This window comes from Mustelus asterias, unplaced genomic scaffold (genome assembly GCF_964213995.1).
Source record: "Mustelus asterias unplaced genomic scaffold, sMusAst1.hap1.1 HAP1_SCAFFOLD_430, whole genome shotgun sequence".
Classification (NCBI taxonomy): domain Eukaryota; kingdom Metazoa; phylum Chordata; class Chondrichthyes; order Carcharhiniformes; family Triakidae; genus Mustelus; species Mustelus asterias.
This window is the reverse complement of record NW_027590385.1, coordinates 27,014-53,247: the sequence shown is the minus strand read 5'-3', so window position 1 is coordinate 53,247 and position 26,234 is coordinate 27,014. Positions and strand designations below refer to the sequence as shown.

Sequence of the window (26,234 nt, the reverse complement as noted above, 5' to 3'; positions counted from 1 at the left end):
AAACCAAATCAATTTCATTATTGACAAGTTAAAGACCAATTCACTAATTCCTAACAATTAGCTGAGGATGGCTTTCTACATTCTTAAAGTATAAAAAAGGGGATTCGAGAAACCAATTCAGTAAAAGTGTTTAAAAGTTAACTTTTTTTATAGTTTGTTTATTAGTGTCACACATAGACTTACATTAACATTGCAATGAAGTTACTCTGAAAATCCCCCAGTCGCCACAGTCTGGCGCCTGTTTGGGTAAACTGAGGGAGAATTTAGCATAGCCAATGTACCCAACCAGCACGTCTTTCGGACTTTGGGAGGAAACTGGAGCACCCGGAGGAAACCTGCACAGACACGGGGAGAATGGGCAAACTCCGCACAGCCAGTGACCCAAGCCGGGACTCGAACCCTCTGCTGTGAGGCAGCAGTGCCTCACACTGTGCCCTACAGAGAGACGTTGAGAGCTGTTAGTTTTACAAGTTATCCACGTTTTCAGAGCCATCACTTCATGTCCTGGTTTGAGAAGGATGGAGAAGTTAAAGTTCAGCTTTCCTCCTTTTGCTGTTGATCCATACTTTGCTTTTTTATCTTTCTGTCTTGTTACATTTTTAATGGTTAATAAACTTTCTGAATTCACCGTTTAAAATACCCTTTCTTGCCATATGGTTAAGACACTGGAACCTGGTGTGATTTACGATGAGGGAAGTTATTGTAAACAAGAGAACCCCCATAAATCTTCGTTCAAATAAATCAAAGTTCTTATAAATGGAATGCTATCCTTTATTCTGAGAGAAATTGAACATAGAAGTAAAGATGTTCTGCTTCAGTTGTGCAGGGCGTTGCTGAGATTGCACCTTGAACACAGGGTACAATTTTGTCTCCTATTAAACAAAGGATATAAATGCATTGGAAGCAGTTCAGAGGAGGTTTACAAGATTGATTCCCAATCCAGTAGTGTGAAACATTAACACTGTTTCTCTCTCCACAGATGCTGCAAGACGTGTTGTGTTTTTCCAGTTCTTTCTGTATTTATTTTAGATCTACCTGTAGTGGGAGGAAAAACACTATTTACTATCCAGGATAAAATAAATGTCCTTTCAGTGGAAATGTGCTCTCCCAGGCTCAAAGAGCATCAACCCACTGGAAGCAAAGTCGTGTGACCGGCCAGTCCAACAGAAAGAAACCCTCCGACCCTCCCACTTCACCTACTGTCAGAATGAACATGGTTCAGTCCTGGATGTGATCAACAGCAGCAATAACAGCAGAATCCAACCCCTGTCATCACTTGTGAACTCGCTGGTGTCTCCGCAGGCTGGATGACTGAGTGAATCCCTTCCCACACACGGAGCAGGTGAACGGTCTCTCCCTGGTGTGAACGCGCTGGTGTTCCTGCAGGTGTTCACGCAGAGAGTGATGGGAGTGTGGAATGAGCTGCCGGATAAAGTGGTAAATGCGGGGTCACTTTTAACATTTAAGAAAAACTTGGATGGGTTTATGGATGAGAGGGGTGTGGAGGGACATGGTCCAAGTGCAGGTCAGTGGGACGAGGCAAAAAATGGTTCGGCACAGACAAGAAGGGCCAAAAGGCCCGTTTCTGAGCTGTGATTTTCTATGGTTCTAAGGTGGGATGACGTTCTAAATCTCTCTGTGCAGTGCTAGCAGCTGAACGGTCTCTCCTCAGTGTGAATGTGCTGGTGGATCATCACATCCCGAGAACTTTTGAAACCACTTCCACAATCCGAGCATTTAAAGGGGATCTCATTGGCGTGAGTGAGATTGTGGCTCAGCAGGCGAGATGAATGAGTGAATTCCTTCCCACACACAGAGCAGGTGAACTGTCTCTCCCTGGTGTGAACTCACGGTGTGATCACACGGGTTGGATTCTGCTGTTATTGTTTCTGCTCTCAATTACATCCAGGACTGCATTTTGTTCATTCTCACAGTTGGTCAATGGGGAGGGTCGGAGGGTTTCTTTCTGCTGGACTGGCTGGTCTCACAAAGTTTGCCTCCAGTGGGCTGATGCTCTTTGAGACTTGTTGCGAATACCTGGTTTCAGATTTCACAAGGATCACAGAGTGACAGGGTGTTAGGAAGTTCAGAGATATTTAGTCAGCATTTCTGTCTAATACCCCTCAAACGCCCATCCAATTTCCTTTGTAATTGTTTATTGTCTCCACTTCCTCCACCCTCGTAGGCAGCGAGTTCCAGGTCATTACCATTCGCTGCATCAAAATATTCTTCCTCACATCCCCCCCCCGCCCCCCCCTGCATCTCTGACCTGAAACTTGAAATCTGTGTCCCCCCTCGTCCTTGTCCAATCAGCTAATGGGAACAGCTTTTCTTTGTCCACCTTATCTAAATCTGTCAGAATCTTGTCCACCTCGATCAAATCTCCCCTCAACCTCCTTTACTCCAAGGAGAACAACCCCAGCCTGACATTGACAATAAAGAACAAACTAACAGAATATGTTAATACCTGAAATCAAATGGGAATGTTTAATTTCTGTTTGAAAGATATTGTAAATATATTGTCCTGGACAATAAAGAAATTGGAATAATTCACCTTGGGTGTGGTTGAATGAAATATATCAATCTGGTATCCATCTACAGTCTAGTGAAAGGCTGGAATGTGTAGCTGGGATGAATAAGTTGATCACTTTCTCTGGGAGATATTTGCATCTTTGTCCATGAACTTTGTTTTTTAAAAATCCACATTTGAAAGCCCGGCCACTACATGAAATATCAGCACCATAACAGGGGGAGATAAGAAAGACAGACACTCACTTTGATCTTTTCATCCGTGCATCTGAGAGTTAAGAATGTGTGACATGATTTTGGGATACCGGAGTGAGTGTGCAGATGTGATTTGTTACATGTGAAAAATAGCAAGCCTAAATTCATGGTGAGATGGAGTGAAGAGCGGGTCCCAAACACACACAGCTACTTGAGACACAGCAGGAGATGAAATGGTTCATGTGGCCAGGGCATTGAGACAACATTGTGACATCATCAAGGCACTGACACACACTCCAGAGAGAAACTGAGTTCAAAACAATCAGGATCCAATTAAACACACTGCACATGGACACACAGTGAGGGAAATTACAGTAAAATGGATAATCTATTCATCGAGAAGGAAAGAAGCTGGTGCAGAATGTAGTGTTACAGTCAGAGCGAGGTTGCAGAGAAAGATCAACTGAATGCAAGGTAGGTCCATTCAAAGGTCTGATGGCAGCAGGGAGGAAGCTGCTCTTGAGTCAGTTGGTACGTGACCTCAGACTTTTGTGTCTTTTTCCCGACGGAAGAAGGTGGAAGAGAGAATGTCCGGGGTGGGCAGGGTCCTTAATTATTCTGCCTGCTTTGCCGAGGCAGAGTCAGTGGGTGGGAGGAGGGAGTGCCGAATGTAGTATTACAGTCATAGCAAGGGTGCAAAGAAAGATCAACTGAATGTGAGGTAGGTCCATTCAAAGGTCTGATGGCAGCAGTGAAGAAGCTGCTCTTGAGTCCATTAATATGTGTCCTGACCCTTTGTAGTTTATTGTGGTCTTGGGCAGAGCAGAATCATAGAAATCATAGAATCATAGAAACCCTACAGCACAGAAAGAGGCCATTCGGCCCATCGAGTCGGCACCGACCACAATCCCACCCAGGCCCCACCCCCATACCCCTACATATTTTACCCACTAATCCCTCTAACCTACGCATCTCAGGACACTAAGGGCAATTTTAGCATAGCCAATCAACCTCACCCGCACATCTTTTGGACTGTGGGAGGAAACCGGAGCACCTGGAGGAAACCCACGCAGACACGAGGAGAATGTGCAAACTCCACACAGACAGTGACCCAAGCCGGGAATCAAACCCAGGTCGCTGGAGCTGTGAAGCCATACCAAGCTGTGAAGCCATACCAAGCTGTGATACAACCAGAGAGAATGCTTTCTATGGTGCATCTGTAAAAGTTGGTGAGAGTCATAGCTGATGTGTCAAATATCCTTAGTCTTCTGAGAAAGTAGAGGCATTGGTGGGCTTTCTTAACTATAGTGTCAGCATGGGGGGACCAGGACAGGTTGTTGGTGATCTTGACACCTAAAAACATGAAGTTCTCGACCATTTCTGTATCGTCCCTGTTGACGTAGATAGGGGCATGTTCTCCACTACGCTTCTTGAAATCGATGACAATCTCCTTCATTTTGTTGACATTGAGGGAGAGATTATTGTTGTCGCACCAATTCAGCAGGTTCTTTATCTCTTTCCTGCACTCCATCTTGTCATTGTCTGAGATCCGACCCACTACAGTGGTGCCATCAGCAAATTTGAAAATTGAGTTGGAGGAGAATTTGGCCACACTGTCATAGGTGTATAAGGAATATAGGAGGGGCTGAGGACACGGCCTTGTGGGGCACCAGTGTTGAGGATGATCATGGTAGGAGGTGTTGCCTATCCTTACTGACTGTGGTCTGTGGTTAGGAAGACTCGGATTCACGGTGACTTGGCCACTTGGATTCAGAATTGACTTGCCCATAGAAGTCAGAGAATAGTGGTGCAAGGATGTTTTCTGGCTGGAGGTCCGTGGCCAGTGGTGTTCCACAGGGATCTGTTCTGGGACTTCTGCTATTTGTGGTATATATATCAATGACTTGGCTGAAAATGTGGGTGTGTGGGTTACTAAGTTTGCAGACGACACAAAGCTAGATGAAGTTGTAGATAGTGTAGAAGGTTGTCAAAGGATACAGTGGGATGTAGATCAGCTGCAGATATGGGCGGAGAAATGGCAGATGGATTTTAATCCGGACAAGTATGAGGTGCTGCACTTTGGGAGATCAAATGTTCAGGGTAAGTATCCAGTTAATGGCAGACCCCTGAACAGCATTGATGTACAGTGGGATCTTGCGGTTCAAGTCCATAGCTCCCAAAGGCATGCTTACCTTTATTGAGTACAAGAGTCAGGATGTCATATTGCAGCTCTATAAAAGTTAGGTTAGGCCACACTTAGAATATTACATTCAGTTCTGTTCGCTGCATTACAGGAAGGATGTGGAGAATTTGGAGAGGATGCAGAAGAGGTTTACCAGGACGCTGCCTGAATTAGAGGGTATGAGCTATAAGGACAGGCTGGACAAACTAGGGTTGTTTACTCTGACGCGGTGGAGGCTGAGGGGAAACCTGATAGAAGTCTACAAAATGATAAGAGACATAGATTGGGTTGACAGTCAGAGTCTTTTTCACAGAGTTGAAATGTCTATTACTAGGCGGCATGCACTTCAGGAGAGATGGGGAAAGTTCAAAGGAGATGTGAGGGGTAAGTTTTTTACACACAGAGTGGTAGGTGTCTGGAACGCGCTGTCAGGAGCGGTGGTGGAGGCAGATGTGGTAGGGGTGTTTAATGGGCTTTTAGATAAGCACATGAATTTGTAAGGAATAGAGGAATATGGACCAAGGGCAGGCTGAAGGGATTAGTTTAATTTGGCATCATGTTCGACACAACATCGTGGGCTGAAGGGTCTGTTCCTGTGCTGTGCTGTTCTATGTTCTATTTGTGATCTCCATTTAGAAAAAGGAGTGAGGCAGCAGTGCTAACCACTGGCACTGTGGCACGGTGGTCAGCACTGCTGCCTCACAGCGCCAGGGACCCAGGTTCAATTCCGCCCTCGGTTCTCTGTCTGCGCGGAGTCTGCACGTTCTCTCTGTGTCTGCGTGGGTTTCCTCCGGGTGCTCCGGTTTTCTCCCACAGTCCAAAGATGTGTGGGTTAGGTTGATTGGCCATGATAAATTAACACTAGTGTTTGTGGGGATTAACAGGGTAAATATGTGGGGTTGTGGGAATAGGGCCTGGGTGGAATTGTGGTCGATGTAGACTCGATGGGCCGAATGGCCTTCTATGATTCTATGAAACAGAGGCACTGGAGAAAGGGCAAGAAAGATTCACAAGAATAATCCCAGAACTGTAATCACTTGTGAAAGCGCTGGTGTTTCACCAAGTTTGCTGACTGAGTGAATCCCTTCCCACAGTCAGAGCAGGTGAACAGCCTCTGCCCGGTGTGAACTCGCTGTGTACCTGCAGGTTGGATGACTGAGTGAATCCCTTCCCACATACAGAGCAGCTGAATGGCCTCTCTCCAGTGTGAATGCGCTGGTGGATCATCAGTTCCTGAGAGCTTTTGAAGCCGCACCCACATTCGGAGAATTTAAAGGATCTCTGCAGAGTGTGAGTGATGTTCTGTCTGTGCAGTCTGGATAACCGAGTAAATCCTTTCACACTCACCAAGCAGGTAAATGGTCTCTCCCCGGTGTGAACTCACTGGTGTTCCTGCAGGTTGGATGACCATTTAAATCTCTTTGTGCAATGAGAGTGTGCTGGTGGGACACCAGTTAGCCAGAGCTTTTGAAGCCACGCCCACACACAGAGCAGCTGAACTGTCTCTCCCCTGTGTAAATGCACTGGTTGATCATCAGTTCCTGAGAGGTTTTGAGTCCGGCCTCTCAGTCAGAGCATTTAAAGGGTCTCTCCTTGCTGTGAGTAACATTGTGTCTTAGCAAGCTGGATGACTGAGTGAATCCCTTTCCACACACAGAGCAGGGGAATGGTCTCTCCTCAGTGTGAACTCGCTGGTGAATCAACAGTTCATGAGAGCTTTCAAAACCAGTCCCACAGTCAGTGCATTGAAAGGCTCTCTCCTGGGTGTGAGTGCTTTTGTGCTTCAGCAGGCTGGACAACTGAGTGAATCCTTTCCCACACACACAGCAGGGGAATGGTTTCTCCCCAGTGTGAACTCGCTGGTGTTTCCGCAGATTGGATGAACTTTTAAATCTCTTTGTGCAGTGAGAGCAGCTGAAGGGTCTCTCCTCGGTGTGAATGCGCTGGTGAATCATCAGATCCGCAGCACTTTTGAAGACACGCCCACAGTCAGGGCATTTAAAAGGTCTCTCATTGCTGTGAGTGACTTTGTGTGTTGTCAGACCAGATGTCTGAGTGAATCCCTTCCCACACACAGAGCAAGTGAATGGCCTCTTCCCAGTGTGAACTCGCTGGTGTACCCGCAGATTGGATGAGGTTTTGAACCTCTTTGTGCAGTGAGAGCAGCTGAACGGTCTCTCCTCGGTGTGAATGCGCTGGTGGATATTCAGATCCGCAGCACTTTTGAAGCCGCTCCCACAGTCAGAGCATTTAAAGGGTCTCTCATTGCTGTGAGTGACTTTGTGATTCTGTAAGTGGGATGACTGAGTGAATCCCTTCCCACACACAGGGCAGGTGAACGGCCTCTCCCCAGTATGAACTCGCTGGTGTGTCTGCAGGTGGGGTGACCGATTGAATCCCTTCCCACACACACAGCAGGTGAACAGTCCCTCTGCAGTGTGAAAGCGTTTGTGGGACATCAGTTCACCAGAGCTTTTGAAGCCTCTCCCACAGTCAGAGCATTTAAAGGGTCTCTCCTGGGTGTGAGTGACTTTGTGTTTCATCAGGCTGGATAATTGAGTGAATCCCTTCCCACACACAGAGCAGGTGAACGGTCTGTCCCCAGTGTGAACTCGCTGGTGTTGCCGCAGGATGGATGACCTTCGAAATGTCATTGTGCAGAGAGAGCAGCTGAACGGTCTCTCCTCAGTGTGAATGCGCTCGTGCTCTCTCAGATCCGCAGCACGTTTGAAGTTGCTTCCACAGTCAGAGCATTTAAAGGGTCTCTCATTGCTGTGAGTGACTTTGTGTCTGAGCAGGTGGGATAACTGAATGTATCCCTTCCCACACACAGAGCAGGTAAATGGCCTCTCTCCGGTGTGACTGCGTCGATGGATTTCCAGGTCACAGGGGGCTCTGTATCTCTTCCCACAGTCCCCACATTTCCACGGTTTCTCCATGGTACGGGTGTCCTTGTGACTCTCCAGGTTAAACAGTCAGTTAAATCTCACACAGAACGTGGGTACAGTCTCTCCCCGTTGTGAATGCTGCGATGTATTTTTAGGCTGTGTAACTGGTTAAAGCTCTTTCCACACTCAGTGCACTGGAACACTCTCACTCGGGTGTATCTGCGCCTTGGTGCTTTTCCAGTCACATTGATATTAAAGGCCTGTTGACGCAGACAGAACAGGGAAACATTTCTCCTTCCAGATTCAAAGGCTGATAATATTCAGGTCCGATGAATTGAGTGAGGGTGTCAAATGCTGATGTGATGTTTGTTTCAAGATTTTGGTCTGTCAATCCTCACCTTCTCATATCCTGTAAACGAGTTTGAAAAATTCATCAATGTCAGCACAGGATAGAAATTCAGAACAGACGATTCTAGTTTCTATGGAACATTCTTTCCTCTCTCATTCCCCAAAAGCTGTAAATCTCCATCCCACACACTCTCCCTCCATTCTCACTCTGCTGTATCTAATATTCACCCTCCCAATTCTCCTGAAGGTGCTGATTGAGGCTGATTGACAGATCCATGCTCACTGCTTCCTGTCCTGGGTAGTTTAACAACACCAGGTTAAAGTCCAACAGGGTGGCACGGTAGCACAGTGGTTAGCACTGCTGCTTCACAGCTCCAGGGTCCTGGGTTTGATTCCCGGCTCGGGTCACTGTCTGTGTGGAGTTTGTACATTCTCCTCGTGTCTGCGTGGGTTTCCTCCGGGTGCTCCAGTTTCCTCCCACAGTCCAAAGATGTGCAGGCCAGGTTAAAAATTGTTGATTGGCCAGGTTAAAAATTGCCCCTTAGTGTCCTGAGATGCGTAGGTTCGAGGGATTAGCGGGTAAATATGTGGGGGTCGGGCCTGGGTGGGATTGTGGTCGGTGCAGACTCGATGAGCCGAATGGCCTCCTTCTGCACTGTAGGGTTTCTATGTTTATTTGGTAGCAAAAGCCACAAGCTTTCGGAGCCTTCAGCTCCTTCTTCAGGTGAGTGGGAATTCCTCACCTGAAAGGGGGAGAAAAGAAAGTGTTTTACTCACAGATGCTGGCCTCTTTTAAGGACTGTTTAACTGTGTCCATTGCACTACTGAACCCTTTAAAATCACAGAACGAGTTTAACAAAAGCAGTCCAACAGTTACTATCCCACAGGAGGAATGCTGAGGACAAGAGGGAGATTGAATCTGTCCACTCCCCAAAGGCCTGGGGCTGCGCATGTCCAAGGGAGAGGGGAAGCTGCGCATGTGCGGTTGGGACCTCTCCCCCCCCCCCCCCCCACCGCGAACATTCTAACGTGCTGACCAATGGGAACTCTGGAGGACCGGAAGTTCTCTGCTCCTCCAGCCAATCAGAGCTCCCCCATGGTCTGAATGCGGAAGTTGCACAATGAGCTTGTTCAGCTGCTCATTCCTGCCCAGCAAAGCTGCTGCTGCTTCTCTCTGAATGAAGATTGAGCTTCAGACAGACTCAACCTTCCTCCTGTCGGCACCATCTGTGAGAGTGTGGGTCAGTGGCGCAATGGATAACGCGTCTGACTACGGATCAGAAGATTCCAGGTTCGAACTCCTGGCTGGCTCGATGTCAATTTGAAAAATAGTTTGTGAGCTCCTTTTGACCTAAAAGAGGCCAACATCTGTGAGTAAAACACTTTCTTTTCTCCCCTTTTGCGTTTCTTTTGCATTCTGGGGGAAATTGGGGACTTGTTGAATTTTTAACTTCCAGGTCACCACTCGCTGCCGAAATAAAAATCCTCCTCACATTCTTCATGTATCTGTAACCAGGTAATACAGTGCATTACACACAGCATCAGTCTGCTCATTTATGGCCAAATGTAAAACTTTAACGTGGCTGTCAGCTTGAAGATTAATCATGGATCATTTGCACTTCCACAACCCCCTGAGGCAGCGGCTTCCAGGTAATGACCTTTCTGCACCAAAATAAAATTCTTCCCCACATCCTTCTCCTTCTCCCAATCCAGTTATCCAGTCCCACATATGGCACAGATTTTAATTTCTAGCACGTAGGCCGGACGTTACACGTAGGTTTTCAGATCTCTGTGTCCAATATAGAAAGTGGTCAGCATGGATCCGTTAATCAGCCTGAATCAGCACCTTCAATAGACTTGGGAGGTTGTATACTCAGGAGAGCAGAGTGAGAATTGAGGGAGAGTGTGTGGGATGGAGATTGACAGCTTTTGGGGAATGAGAGAGGAAAGAATGTTCCATAGAAACTAGAATTGTCTGTTCTGAATTTCTATCTTGTACTGACAGTGATGTCTGTTGTAAATTCCTTTCATAGATATCAGGAGGTGAGAACTTACAGACAGAAATTTCAAACTAAACATCACATTAAGATTTGACAGAGTCATTCGATTTATTGGGACCTGAATATCATTGACCTTTGAATCTAGAAAAGCAATGTTTGTCTGATCTGTTTGCTTCAGGAGATTTTAAACATCAGTGTGACTGGAACACACCCGAGTGAGAGTGTTCCAGTCCACTGATAGTGGGAAGAGCTTTTGCACCGTTTACAGTGAAGAGAGATCGTACACGTGTTCTGTGTGGACAAGGATTCAACTGATCATCAAACCTGGAGAGTCACAAGGACACCCGCATCATGGAGAAACTGTGGAAATGTGACGATTGTGGACAAGGATTCATGTTGCCCTGTGATTTGGAAATTCATCAACGCAGTCACACTCGGGAGAGACCCTTCACTTGCTCAGTCTGTGGGAAGGGATACATTAAGTTCTCCCACCTGCTGAGTCACAATCTCACTCACACCAATGAGAGACCCTTTAAATGCTCTGACTGTGGGAGCGGATTCAAAAGCTCTGGAGAACTGGGGTCCCACCAGCGCATTCACACTGAGGAGAGACCGTTCAGCTGCTCTCACTGCACAATGAAATTTAAATGGTCATCCACACTGCGGAGACATCAGCGGGTTCACACCGGGGAGAGACCGTTCAGCTGCTCCATGTGTGGGAAGGGATTCTCTCGGTCCTCCGAACTGCGGGCACACCAACGGATTCACACTGGGGAGAGACCGTTCACCTGCAATGTGTGTGGGAAGGGATTCTTTCGGTCATCCGCCCTGCTGACGCACAAAGTCACTCACACCAATGAGAGACCCTTTAAATGCTCTGACTGTGAGAGTTGCTTCAAAAGTCCTCGGGATCTGATGTCCCACCAGCGCATTCACACTGAGGACAGACCGTTCAGCTGCTCTCTCTGCACAATGAGATTTAGATCATCATCAAACCTGCGGAACCACCAGCGAGTTCACTCCGGGGAGAGACCATTCACTTGCTCTGACTGTGGGAAGGGATTCACACAGTTATCCGCCCTGCTGACACACCAGCGAGTTCACACCGGAGAGAGGCCTTTCACCTGCTCTGTGTGTGGGAAGGGATTCACTAATTTACCCAACCTGCTGAGTCATAAAGTCACTCACACCAGTGAGAGGCCCTTTAAATGCTCGGACTGTGGGAGCGAATTCAAAATTTCTGGGGAACTGGTGTCCCACCAGCGCATTCACACTGAGGACAGACCGTTCAGCTGCTCTCTCTGCACAAAGAGGTTTAAGAGGTCATCCACACTGCAGAGACACCAGCGAGTTCACACCAGGGAGAGACCATTCATCTGCTCTGTGTGTGGGAAGGGATTCAGTCAGTCATCCACCCTGCTGACTCACCAGCAAGTTCACAGCGGGGAGAGACCGTTCACCTGCTCCGAGTGTGGGAACAGATTCACTCGGTTATCCAGCCTGCAGAGACACAAAGTCACTCACTCCCAGGAAAGACCCTTTAAATGCTCCGACTGTGGGAGTGGCTTCAAAATTTCTGAGCATCTGATAGATCACCAGCGCATTCACACTGGGGAGAGACCGTTCAGCTGCTCTCACTGCACAAAGAGGTTTGGAAGGGCATGCACACTGAGGAGACACCAGCGGGTTCACACTGGGAGAGACCATTCACCTGCTCTGTGTGTGCGGAAGGATTCTCTCGATACCCCAGCTGCTGATGCACAATGTCCCTCACACCCAGGAGAGATCCTTTAACTGCTCTGACTGTGGGAGTGGTTTCAAAAGCTCTCAGGAACTGATGATCCACCAGTCCATTCACAGCTGCTGTGTGTGGGAAGAAATTCACCAGTTCATCCCTCCTGCTGAGACACCAGCGAGTTCACAAGTGATGACAGGGGTTGGGTTCTGCTGTTATTGCTGCTGTTAATCACATCCAGGACTGAACCATGTTCATTCTGACAGTTGGTGAAGTGGGAGGGTTGGAGGGTTTCTTTCTGCTGGACTGGCCGCTCTCACAATTTTGCTTCCAGTGGGTTGATGCTCTCTGAGCCTGGGAGAGCACATTTCCACTGAAATGACCCACACAAACCGACGAAGAACATTTATTTTATCCTGGATAGTAAATAATGTTTTTCCTCCCACTACAAGTAGATCTACAGTAAGTACATTTGTCTCTGTTCCATTGAGTCTACAGCACAGGGCCGGGCCAGTCGGCTCAATTGGTCTGTGTCAGTATTTATGCTCCACATGAACCTCCACCCACCCCTCTTCATCTCCCCCCATCAGCATATCCTTCTATTCCTTTCTCCCTCATGTGTGTATCTAGCTTCCCCTTCAATGTATTCATGCTGTTCACCTCAACCACTCACTTGCTGGGTAAAGAGGTTTCTCACTGAACTCCCTATTGGATTATTGAACCCCTTTATGATCGTATCAGGTCACCCTTCAGTCTTCTCTTTTCTCGAGAAAAGCAGCCCCAGCCTTTCCTGAAGGTTAAATGCTCTCAGTTCTGGGATTATTCTTGTGAATCTTTGTTGCTCCTTCTCCAGTGCCTCTATTTCCTTTTTCTAAATGGAGATCACAAATGTTGACAGTGCTCCCAGTGTAGCCGAACCTGGTTCTAAACAAGTTGAACAGAACCTCCCTGCTATTCAATTCTATCCCTCTAGAATGGAACCCTATACATGGGCCCCACACTTTAGGAAAGATGTGAAGTCCTTAGAGAGGGTGCAGAGGAGATTTACGAGAATGACTCCAGGGATGAGGGACTTCAGTGAGTTGGAGGGAGTGGAACAGCTGAAATTTCTCTCTTTAGATCAGACAGGCATTAGGATTGGGAATGGGGCCATTCAGCCCATTGAGTCCATGCTGGCTCTCTATAGATCAAACTGTTGCCCTGTTCTCTCTCCGTGTCCCTGCGGATTTATTTCCCTGAAGTTCCCATCCAATTTCCTTTTGGAAACATTCCATTATCTCTGCTTCAGCCGCTCGTAAGAAGTGAGTCCCAAATATTTACCACTTCAAATGCAAACGAGGAGCAGAGAGCACAAAAGGAGGCCGTGTGACCCATTGTGCCCCTGCTGCCTCTTCAAACATTCTCAGCAACAAGGTCAAGGAAGACATGTTAAATTCTAACATGTGACTGGAGCTTTATTTTAAAAATGAATGTTGGATTCACCTGCATGCTTGTGGAAGATGCATTGCTGGCAGGAATTGTCTGAACTAAGAATTTCTTCTATTAATTTGATCAGTTGGAGGACATTATATTCTGTCAAATCTGGCTCAAGAGTAAGGTTGATTGCTCAGTTCAAGTAAGAAGGAAAGCTATTGGCTTGCAGCAAGTGTCTTTTCAAACCAGTATATCTTGTATTAACCTTATTCAGTTGTGGGACATGGACGTCGCTGGCTGGCCAACATTTATTGCTCATCCCTAGATGCCCTTGTTCAGAGGGCAGTTGAGAGTCAACCACATTGTATGAACCAAATGTGTTCATTAAATATTACTGTATTTAGAACAAAGAACAAAGAAAATTACAGCACAGGAACAGGCCCTTCGGCCCTCCAAGCCTGCACCGACCATGCTGCCTGACTTAACGAAAACCCCCTACCCTTCCGGGGACCATATCCCTCTATTCCCATCCTATTCATGTATTTGTCACGATGCCCCTTAAAAGTCACTACCGTATCGCTTCCACTACCTCCCCCAGCAACGCGTTCCAGGCACCCACTACTCTGTGTAAAAAATCTGCCTTGTACATCTCCTTTAAACCTTGCGCCTCGCACCTTAAACCTGTGCCCCCCAGTAATTGACTCTTCCACCCTGGGAAAAGGCTTCTGACTATCCACTCTGTCCATGCCTCTCATAATCTTGTAGACTTCTATCAGGCCGCCCCTCAATCTCCGTCGCTCCAGTGAGAACAAACCAAGTTTCTCCAACCTCTCCTCATAGCTAATGCCCTCCATACCAGGCAACATCCTGGTAAATCTTTTCTGTACCCTCTCCAAAGCCTCCACCTCTTTCTGGTAGCGTGGCGACCAGAATTGAACACTATGTTTCAAGTGCGGCCTAACTAAGGTTCTATAAAGCTGCAACATGACTTGCCAATTTTTAAACTCAGTGCACTGGCCGATAAAGGCAAGCATGCTGTATGCCTTCTTGACGACCTTCTCCACCTGCATTGCCACCTTCAGTGACCTGTGTACCTGTACACCCAGATCCCTTTGCCTATCAATACTCATAAGGGTTCTGCCATTTACTGTATATTTCCTATCTGTATGAGACCTTCCAAAATGCATTACCTCACATTTGTCTGGATTAAACTCCATCTGCCATCTCTCCGCCCAAGTCTCCAACCGATCTATATCCTGCTGTATCCTCTGCTGGTCCTCATCGCTATCAGCAAATCCTCCAACCTTTGTGTCGCCCGCAAACTTACTAATCAAACCAGTTACATTTTCCTCCAAATCATTTGTGCATATTACAAACAGCAAAGATCCCAGCACTGATCCCTGGGGAATGCCACTTGTCACAGCCCTCCATTCAGAAATGCATTCTTCCACTGATACCCTCTGTCTTCTTTGACCACGCCAGTTTTGTATCCACCTTGCCAGCTCACCTCTGATCCCATGCGACTTCACCTTGTGCATCAGTCTGCCATGAGGGACCTTGTCAAAGGCCTTACTGAAGTCCATGTAGCCAACATCCACTGCCCTACCCTCATCAATCATCTTCGTCACTTCCTCGAAAAACTCGACCAAGTTCGTGAGACACGACCTCCCCTTCACAAAACCATGTTGCCTCTCACTAATACGTCCACTTATTTCCAAGTGGGAATAAATCCTGTCTCGAAGAATCCTCTCCAATAATTTCCCTATTACTGATGTAAGGCTCACCGGCCGGTAATTACCTGGATTATTCTTGCTACCCTTCTTAAACAAAGGAACAACATTGGCTATTCTCCAATCCTCTGGGACCTCCCCTGTCGCCAGTAAGGATACAAATATTTCTCTCAAGGCCCCAGCAATTTCCTCCCTTGCCTCCCTCAGTATTCTGGGGTATATCCCATCAGGCCCTCGGGACTTGTCTACCTTAATGTTTCTCACGAACCCCAATACCTCCTCCTTTTTGATCTCAACATGACTCAAACTATCTGCACATCCTTTCTCAGACTCATCATCCACCAAGTCCTTTTCTTTGGTGAATACTGACGCAAAGTACTCATTTAATACCTCGCCCATTTCCTCTGGCTCCGCGCATAGATTCCCTCCCTTGTCCTTGAGTGGGCCAACCCTCTCCCTGGCTACCCTCTTGCTCTTTATATATGTATAAAAAGCCTTGGGATTTTCCTTAATCCTGCTGGCCAATGCTTTTTCGTGACCCCTTTTAGCCCGCCTTACTCCTTGCTTAAGTTTCTTTCTACTTTCCTTGTATTCCACACTTGCTTCATGTGTTCCCAGCCTCCTAGCTTTGACAAATGTTTCGTTTTTCTCTTTGACGAGGCTCACAATATCTCTCATTATCCAAGGTTCCCAAAACTTGCCATACTTATCCTTCACCCTTACAGGAATGTGCTGGTCCTGAATCCCTATCAACTTACACTTGAAAGCCTCCCACACGCCAGATGTTGATTTGCCCTCAAACATCTGCCCCATCTGGTAGCTATTTATTAGCTACCAGTCATGAACAGATGAGAAATTAATGAGCCTTAATTGAGTTATAGTTAATCAATGAATCAGTCGTTATAGTAAAAGATTGAGTTTTATTTGCTGTAAGAGTTTAATTGCTGTGTATGTAAAGAATGTGCAATGAGGATAAATGTCCTGGCGAGAGAGACCTTCAAGCTCTGATTAGCCTCAACATTTGAAACTGTGTGAATAAGGGATTGTATAGAATCAGCTAAAGGGATAGTATGAACCAGTTCTATTGTATTCCTGTCTAAGATAATAAGAGGTGGTGGTGTTAGTAATTGAGGATCCAGTTAAATTAATCTAGTGGTCAAATTGACCAATTGTCATGATACAACAGGCCCAACTCTGACGTGAAGTAATCGTCACTTTGTGGATAAAAGTAGAGGTTCTGAACGTCTTCCTTGCGAGCCAAATACTGAAAACTCCCGAGGCTGAGTTCCAAGGAAATTACTGTCAGAGAAGGAACCAGACTCCCAAGGCTGAATTCCACAAGAATTCCTGTCAAAGAAGGAGCCAGAGAGGGTTACGTTTCTACGGACTGATCACCCGCATGAAGTTGTAAAAATCAATGTCTTAAAGTTTATTTATTAGTCTCTCTATTAGTGCGACGCTCATGGCAGTTTCCCAACTGGGGCGCAGGCCCCGTTATTCTCAGCTAATATTAGCCCTCAACTCCATCGCCTGGCTGTCATTGACACGAGCAATAGAGACAGAAAGGTGCCCAGGCTCAAATGGGAAGTCGAAATGTGTGCCTTTAAATGAACTGTTAGGATCTCTGATGATCAACAATTTTAAAAAAAATTCTAAACCCAGTGAGTAAATTAAAGAATGACATGACAAAACTTCAAGTTTATGGCGTTTACTCCAACAAACTGGAAGCAACAATGATTAAACACTTTTTTATAGGGAACATCGCCCTTAAACTGCAAAATTAAACTTTGCCCTTTTACTCTTAACACCATTAAATATCCACTCAATGGATATATTTTACCCTGCCTTGGAATGTTGACACTCTTTCTCCAAAAACCAGCCCAAAGTGATTCTTTACTCCTCAACAGTTTATTTCCATTGTTTTCCTTTTCCAGTCAGGCAACCTTTAATCCCAGAACTGTCCTTCACAGTGATGGTTCTCCTGGACATTTTCCCACGAACACAAGCAAGGCGAATCTTCCAGCCTTGGTTCAGAATTCTCAGAAATCTGTGACCAACATTCGACATCGGAGCAGAAATCGGCCATTTGGCCCTTTGAGTTTCCTCCACCGTTTATTTACATCATGGCTGATCTTTTTGTGTTGCGTTCTCGTGCTATACCCGATACTTTTGATGCCCTTATCCAACAAGAATTAGTATAAAGGCAAAATTCTGCTGTTGTTGGATCTGAAACAAAAACAGAAAATGCTGGACAATCTCAGCAAGTCTGACAGCATCTGCAGAGAGAGAATGGAGGCAACATTTTGAGTCAGGATTACTCTTTGTCAGAGGTGAAGACAAGGAAAATCGGACAAAATTGGGAAGCAATCTATTAAACCTCCTCTGAACCACTTTCAATGCATTTGTATCATTTCTTAAATAGGAGACAAAGCTGCACCGAATGTTCAAGATGCAGTCTCAGCAACGCCCTGCATAACTGAAGCAGAACATCTTTACTCCGAGGTTCACTTTCTCTCGTAATAAAGGATAACATTCCATTTGTCAGAACTTTGATTTATTTGAACTAAGATTTATGGGGTTTCTCTTGTTTACAATAACCTCCCTAATCGTAAATCACACCAGGTTCCAGTGACTTAACCATATGGTAAGAAAGAACACATTAAATGGTGAATTCAGAAAGTTTATTTATCATTAAAAATGTAACAAGTCAGAAAGATAAAAACGGAGTGTCGATTAACAGTTAATAGAGAAAGTTTAACATTAACAATTGAACAGACTTCTCTCCATCCCTCTCAGACCAGGACATGAAGTGACCGCTCCAAAAACATGGATAACTTGTAAAACCAACAGCTCTCAACACCTCTCTGTAAACATCTCTCCCTCCACCTCTCTCTACCAAATTGCCTTCTCAAGACCACTTTTTTATACTTTAAAAATGCCGAAAGCCCATCTTAGCCAATTCCCATAAATCTTCAATTATAAACTAAAATAGACATGAGTTTTCAGATGATTTGAAAAGAAATGAACTGTCTGCTGAAAGGGTTAACTTTTCTACAGAACCTAAAGGGATGGGGAGTGAGCAGCAAACACTTGGCCCTCAATAATACCACTTTACACAAGTATAAAAATCAAAACAAACTCGATTGTAAACTTCACCTCTTAATTTTTTTGTTATATTCCAGAACCAAATTATTTTCATTTCTACTCTGAGGTCTGCTTTTCAGTCCAGTGCTACTTGGAGTATACCGTCACTTCACTGACTATCGGGTCACATGTCCCTCACAGTTCTTATCACAAATTTGGGATAAAATAATTTAAACAATGCCTGAGAACGCTTTTTAACTTCTTAACCAACTACCTACCACTGTTTGTTGATTGGTCAGACCCCCTTTTTACAGATTCGGGTATCTCAGCCGCTGAACACCAGCCGGTCCTGGAATAAGTTTAATTCTAACCCATTCTGAGTAAATATTCTCACCAGGTCCTCTGTCGGGGCCCTGCTAAGCAGCTTTAATGGTCCGTGATTGCAGAAACTGAGCAGTCACAGGAATGTGGTCAAGATAGTCCAGTCCCACAATGCCTCACATTCAATCTGCAGTCCTTCAATTATAACAGAATATGTGGCTGTATGTAGCTGCCTCGGCCACAATCAGCGCCAACACTGCCTTCCTGAACTGCTACAATGCCTGAGGTATAAGTACACCCACAGTGCTGTTAGGGAGGGATTTCCAGCTACACATTCCATACTTCCTCTAGACTGTAGGTGGATACCAGATTAATATATTCCATTCACCCACACCCAAGGTGAGTTATTCCAATTTCTTTATTGTCCAGGACAATATATTCACTTATTTTGTTTATTCTACATGGGCTCGGAGAATCAGAACCCAGACTTTATCATCCTTATCCTTTTTCTCCCTTTGCCACCACTCCCTCTGTTTTGCGGGAGGGTCGTGGGGATTCCAATCAGAACTAATCATTTTATCAGAAAAGTTAAATACTGCGGATGCTGGAATCTGAAACAACAACAGAAAATGCTGGAAAAGCTCAGCAGGTCTGGCAGCATCTGTGGAGACAGAGTGGAGCCAATGTTTCAAGTATGGATGACCCTTCATAAGAGCTGTTATGAAATGTCTTCCAGACTTGAAACGTTGGCTGTATTCTCTAATAATTTTATCAATAAGTTTCTTGTTCTTAGTTTCCAAACAGCAGGTAAGAGACCTGTCCAGTCCTCACTCGAGCTCTGATTTTTCACTGGCCATGCTTGGGTCAGTTTATAACCATTAGAATCTACTCTGAGGTCTGCTTTTCAGTCCAGTGCTACTTGGAGTATACCGTCACTTCACTGACTATCGGGTCACATGTCCCTCACAGTTCTTATCACAAATTTGGGATAAAATAATTTAAACAATGCCTGAGAACGCTTTTTAACTTCTTAACCAACTACCTACCACTGTTTGTTGATTGGTCAGACCCCCTTTTTACAGATTCGGGTATCTCAGCCGCTGAACACCAGCCGGTCCTGGAATAAGTTTAATTCTAACCCATTCTGAGTAAATATTCTCACCAGGTCCTCTGTCGGGGCCCTGCTAAGCAGCTTTAATGGTCCGTGATTGCAGAAACTGAGCAGTCACAGGAATGTGGTCAAGATAGTCCAGTCCCACAATGCCTCACATTCAATCTGCAGTCCTTCAATTATAACAGAATATGTGGCTGTATGTAGCTGCCTCGGCCACGATCAGCGCCAACACTGCCTTCCTGAACTGCTACAATGCCTGAGGTATAAGTACACCCACAGTGCTGTGAGGGAGGGATTTCCAGCTACACATTCCATACTTCCTCTAGACTGTAGGTGGATACCAGATTGATATATTCCATTCACCCACACCCAAGGTGAGTTATTCCAATTTCTTTATTGTCCAGGACAATATATTCACAATATCTTTCAAACAAAAATTAAAGAATATTTTGATGCAGTGCATGGTACTGACCTGGAACTCGCTGCCTATGAGGGTGGAGGAAGTGGAGACAGTAAACAATTACAAAGGAAATTGGATGGGCTTCTGGGGGCGTTTCAAACAGAAATGCTGACTAAATATCTCTGAACTTCCTAACACCCTGTCACTCTGTGATCCTTGTGAAATTTGAAACCAGGTATTCGCAACAAGACTCAAAGAGCATCAGCCCACTGGAGGCAAAGTTGTGAGACCGGCCAGTCCAGCAGAAAGAAACCCTCCGACCCTCCCCATTGACCAACTGTGAGAATGAACAGAATGCAGTCCTGGTGTAATTGAGAGCAGAAACAATAACAGCAGAATCCAACCCCTGTGAACTTGTTGGTGCCTCAGCAGCTGTGATGAAATTCTGAACCCTTTTTATACGCTGAGCAGGTGGACGGTTTCTCCCCAGTGTAACCTCACTGATGTCTCAGCAGGTGGGACAACTGAGTGAATTCCTTCCCACACTGAGAGCAGGTGAATGGCCTCTCCCCATGTGAACTCGCTGGTGTCTCTGCAGGTTTGATGAACGAGCGAAACCCTTCCCACACTGAGAGCAGGTAAACGGCCTCTCCCCAGTGTGAATGCGCTGATGTGTCTGCAGGACGGATGACTGAGCGAAACCCTTCCCACACCGAGAGCAGGTAAACGGCCTCTCCCCAGCGTGAATGCGCTGATGTGTCTGCAGGTGGGATAACTGAGTGAATCCCTTTCCACACTGAGAGCAGGTGAACGGCCTCTCCCCAGTGTGAATTCGCTGGTGTCTCTGCAAAGTGGATGACATGGTGAATCCCTTTCCACACTGAGAGCAGGTGTACGGCCTCTCCCCAGTATGAACGCGCTGATGTGTCTGCAGGTCGGATAACCGAGTGAATCCCTTTCCACACTGAGAGCAGGTGAATGGCCTCTCCCCAGTGTGAATTCGCTGGTGTGTCCACAGGTTGGATAACTGGTTGAACCCCTTCCCACATTGAGAGCAGGTGAATGGCCTCTCCCCAGTGTGAATTCGCTGGTGTCTCTGCAAAGTGGATGACACAGTGAATCCCTTTCCACACTGAGAGCAGGTGAACGGTCTCTCTCCAGTGTGAACTCGCTTGTGTGTCTGCAGGTGGGGGAACCGAATGAATCCCTCCCCACACTCAAAGCAGATGAATGGCCTCTCCCCAGTGTGGTTGCGCCGATGAGCATCCAGCAGAGAGGGGTATCTGTATCTCTTTCCACAGTCTGCACATTTCCATGGTTTCTCCATGGTGCAGGTGTCCTTGCCTCTCCCTTGGGTGGCCAATCAGTTGAAGCCTTGTCCACACACAGAACACGGGTACAGTCTCTCCCCGCTGTGAATGGTGTGATATTTATTCAGGCTGTGTAACTGGTTAAAGCTCTTCAGTCAGTGCACTGGAACACTCTCACTTGAATGTGGAAGTGTGTTGATGCTTTTCCAGTCACATTAATGTTTGAAATCTTTTCAAATCTTCCAGATTCAATGGCCGATGATATTCAGGTCCCAAGGAATATGACTCTGCCAGATCGAGATGTGACGTTTGAGATTTTAGCCTGTGATTCCTCTTTCAATATCCTGCAAAACAAGTTGACACAAGTCATCAGTGTCAGTACAGGATAGAAATTCAGAACAGACAATTCCAGTTTCTATGGAACATTCTTTCTCTCTCAATCCCCAAAAGCTGTGAATCTCCATCCCACACACTCTCCCTCCATTCTCACTCTGCTGTATCTAATATTTACCCTTCCAATTCTCCTGAAGGTGCTGATTGAGGCTGATTGACAGATCCATGCTCACTCCTTCCTGTCCTTAACACAGAGAGCTGAAAATCTCCACGCAGGCTGCCAAACAGGTACATGTCTATCTGACCGGCCGAACAATGTGTGGAATATACCGACTGGATTCACTTCCTTACCATTCAGTTGCTGCAAGTCCCCAATTTCCTCCAGAATGAGAAAAGAAATGGAAAGGAGGAAACATTGATTTCCTCCCAGATGTTGTACAGAGGCGGAAGTTTCAATCATTGGCCAACTTCCGCATTGTGATGGCACAATATAACCGAGCCTGAATTAGCCAATAGGAATAAGTCTGTTCCCATGTGACGTCCTGTGGTTCCAGTGCGCAGGCCCGGGCGCGCGTCCACGGGAGCCCCGCCCCCACCCATTGTTCCCCTCCCTCTGCACCTCCTCGAGCCAAGGTTTCCAGGCAACCGGCTGGCGGCTCCGGCCAGAGCGAGAAGCCGCGCGGTGATCTCCCCCTCCCCCCTCTCTCTACGGCGGCTGCTCCAAAAAGAGATCGAGAGCGACCGCTGGCGGCAGCCGCACTGCGCCTGCTCCGGACAGCTCGGCTCAGCAGCACTCTCTGCGCCTGCTCCGGACAGCTCGGCTCAGCAGCGCTCTCTGCGGCTGCTCCGGACAGCTCGGCTCAGCAGCGCTCTCTGCGGCTGCTCCGGACAGCTCGGCTCAGCAGCGCTCTCTGCGGCTGCTCCGGACAGCTCGGCTCAGCAGCACTCTCTGCGCCTGCTCCGGACAGCTCGGCTCAGCAGCGCTCTCTGCGCCTGCTCCGGACAGCTCGGCTCAGCAGCGCTCTCTGCGCCTGCTCCGGACAGCTCGGCTCAGCAGCGCTCTCTGCGCCTGCTCCGGACAGCTCGGCTCAGCAGCGCTCTCTGCGCCTGCGTGCTGGGCTGCCAGCTGAGGGAGTGGGGGAGGGGACTTTGCAAAATCTCTTCCCATCATTTTCTTCCAAGTCCCGCAGTTTGATTTGAAACAGAACAGCTTCTGTTTGTAGCTTCACCACAGACTCCAACTTCACACACAGACTCCAACTTCACACACAGACTCCAACTTCACACACAGACTCCAACTTCACACACAGACTCCAACTTCACACACAGACTCAAACTTCACACACAGACTCCAACTTCACACACAGACTCAAACTTCACACACAGACTCAAACTTCACACAGACTCCAACTTCACACACAGACTCAAACTTCACACACAGACTCAAACTTCACACACAGACTCAAACTTCACACACAGACTCAAACTTCACCACAGACTCAAACTTCACACACAGACTCAAACTTCACCACAGACTCAAACTTCACCACAGACTCAAACTTCACCACAGACTCAAACTTCACCACAGACTCAAACTTCACCACAGACTCAAACTTCACCACAGACTCAAACTTCACACACAGACTCAAACTTCACACACAGACTCAAACTTCACCACAGACTCAAACTTCACACACAGACTCAAACTTCACCACAGACTCAAACTTCACCACAGACTCCAACTTCACCACAGACTCAAACTTCACCACAGACTCAAACTTCACACACAGACTCAAACTTCACCACAGACTCAAACTTCACACACAGACTCAAACTTCACCACAGACTCAAACTTCACCACAGACTCAAACTTCACCACAGACTCCAACTTCACCACAGACTCAAACTTCACACACAGACTCAAACTTCACACACAGACTCCAACTTCCTCCTCTGGACAACATCTGTGAGGAAAACACTTTCTTTCTCCCCCTGGGAAATACAGAGACAGAGAAATTCTCTGGAACTGGAATTAGAGCCAAATATACTGAGGGGGAAATGTTTGTGATTTTGTGGAACCTGTTTTTATTGTCCGAGCTTTTTAAAGTGTAATTTATCCTGTCTATTCAAATACTGTTTCTTAATGCATGATTCAGTGATGTTAATTTTAGATTAATTTTTAAAGTAAAATTTTTTTTTAAATGAAACATTGTCTTTCAGTTTATTCCATTGGGATTTGTGGGAATTTGTTTATTATAAGGTGACCATGAGGATCGTAACAACATTGATATGTCTGGTGTTGTTATATGGTGTATACGATGTGGAGATGCCGGTGTTGGACTGAGGTGGGCACAGTAAGAAGTCTCACAACACCTGGTTAAAGTCCAACGGGTTTATTTGGAATCACGAGCTTTCAGAGCGCTGCTCCTTCTCACCTGATGAAGGGGCAGCGCTGTGAAAGCTTGTGATTCCAAATAAACCTGTTGGACTTTAACCTGGTGTTGTGAGACTTCTTACTATATGGTGCATATTAGGTATATTATTTATGGATTTGTATTACAGTTGATGTTGTTTAATTCCAGAATAGTATTGTAACTACTCTGTATATTTTCCAGTCAAAGAGTCAGCAGAGCACAAGATAAATCAATTCAGCAGCTTGAGTCCGTGCCCAGTCTCTGTCGGGGAATCCACTCAGTGCCATTTTTCCTCCATATCCCTGTTCCCCAGTACGTTTAATTCCTTCAAGTGCCCGACAAATTTTATTTTGAAATCACTGGTCGTCTCCACTTCCACCACTCTCATCGTCAGTGAGTTCCAGAACATGATTGCTTGCTCCCTAAGTCAAGTTCTTCCGCATCCATCTGTCATAGAATCATAGAAACCCTACAGTACAGAAAGAGGCCATTCGGCCCATCGAGTCTGCACCGACCACAATCCCACCCAGGCTCTACCCCCATATCCCTACATATTTTACCCACTAATCCCTCTAATCTATGCATCCCAGGACACTAAGGGGCAATTTTAACATGGCCAATCAACCTAACCCGCACATCTTTGGACTTTAATCTCTAATCTCTAATCATGTATCTCTAATCATGTAATAGAGTTCTGAATATTGCTTACATTTTTAGTCCACTAAATATGCAAATTTTTTATATGCTTAGACACAAGCCTGTGTGAAGATTTCGGGAATATGTGTCCTGTACATGAAACAGTCAGCACGGATCTGTCGATTAGGATGAATCAGCACCCTCAGGACAATGTCTATTTCAGGTCCAGCAAAGTGAGAATGGAGGGATGAAGGTTTACAAATTTTCAAGAATGAGAGGAAAGAATGTTCCACAGAAACTAGAATTGTCTGTTCTGAGTTTTTATCCTGGACTGACAGCAATGATTTTTGTGAATTTCTTTCACAGGCTATTAGAAGGGGAGAATTTACAGACACAAATCTCAACAAACATGACGTTAGGATCTGACAGAGTCACCCAATTATTCAGGATCTGAATACCATCGGCATTTGAAACTAGAATGGGAAATGTTTGTCTGTCCCTTCAAACTGTTTAAACATCAGTGTGACTGGAAAATCACTGAGACACATTCACTCGAGTGAGAGTATTCCAGTGAACTGACTGTGGAAAGAGCTTTAACCAGTTACACAGCCTGGAAAAGATTGAAGGATTCACAGTGAGGAGAGGGACCATGTACGTGTTATCTGTGGGGTCAAACCTTCATCTGAACCTGGAGATGTACAAAGACACTCAGACCATGGAAATGTAGGGACTGTGGGAAGGGATTCAATTGTCCCTCGAAGCTGGAAACCCTTCGATGCAGCCACACTGTGGAGACACCGTTCACCTGCTCTGAGTTTGGAAGGGGATTTCGTGATTCATCCACCCTGAGGAATCACCAGCGACTTCACATCAGGGAGAGGCCATTCACCTGCTCTGAGTGTGGGAAGAAATTCAGCGATTCGTCTGCCCTGCTGACACACCAGCGGGTTCACAATGGGAAGAGACCATTCACCTGTTGTGTGTGTGGAAAGGGATTCACTCAGTCATCTACCCTGCAGAACCACCAGCGATTTCACACGGGTGAGGGACTGTTCCCCTGCTCAGAGCGTGGGAAGGGATTCACTCACTCATCGCTCCCGCTGACAAACCAACGCATTCACACTGGGCCGAGGCCATTCATCTGCTCCGAGTGTGGGAAGGGATTCACTCAATTATCTAGTCTGCTGAGACCCAAACGATTACATACTGGGGAAAGGCCATTCATCTGATGTGTGTGTGGGAAGTGACTCAGTGAATCATCCAGTCTGCTGGAATACTGAGGCTCCTCCCCCAATAAGGAACCTGTTCAATGCTCTGACTGTGGGAGCTGCTTTAAAACCTGAGCCTACCTGAGGGTCGACCAGCGCATTCACACTGAGGAGACCCCGTTCAGGCGCTCTCACTGTGCAAAGAGGTTTAGAACATCATCTGACCTACTGAAACATCAGGGAATTCACATTGAGGAGAGACCCTGATAATTCCCACTCACTTTCAGCGATTTCTCATGAAACCTACCAGGTTGGAAGCTTCTGCCTGAAATTTTATTTTCCCTCAGTTTCCAAACTGAGACCATTCACCTGCTCAGTGTGTGGGAAAGGATTC

The 26,234-nt window shown here is 46.3% G+C and overlaps 1 protein-coding gene and 1 non-coding gene across 2 annotated transcripts; one reads left to right on the top strand and one right to left on the bottom strand.

The window, feature by feature from the left end:
• Positions 1 to 492: 492 nt before the first annotated feature.
• LOC144486686 (uncharacterized) lies at positions 493 to 21,584 on the bottom strand. The gene is made up of 5 exons (XM_078204697.1): positions 20,520 to 21,584; positions 6,934 to 7,785; positions 6,539 to 6,849; positions 6,047 to 6,146; positions 493 to 504 (listed from the first exon to the last, which is right to left on the bottom strand). The coding sequence occupies exons 1-5, from the start codon at positions 21,264 to 21,266 to the stop codon at positions 493 to 495; spliced, it is 2,022 nt and encodes a 673-aa protein (XP_078060823.1). The 5' UTR covers positions 21,267 to 21,584.
• trnar-acg (transfer RNA arginine (anticodon ACG)) lies at positions 9,382 to 9,455 on the top strand. The gene has a single exon. It is a non-coding gene; the product is annotated as a tRNA-Arg (tRNA).
• Positions 21,585 to 26,234: the final 4,650 nt, after the last annotated feature.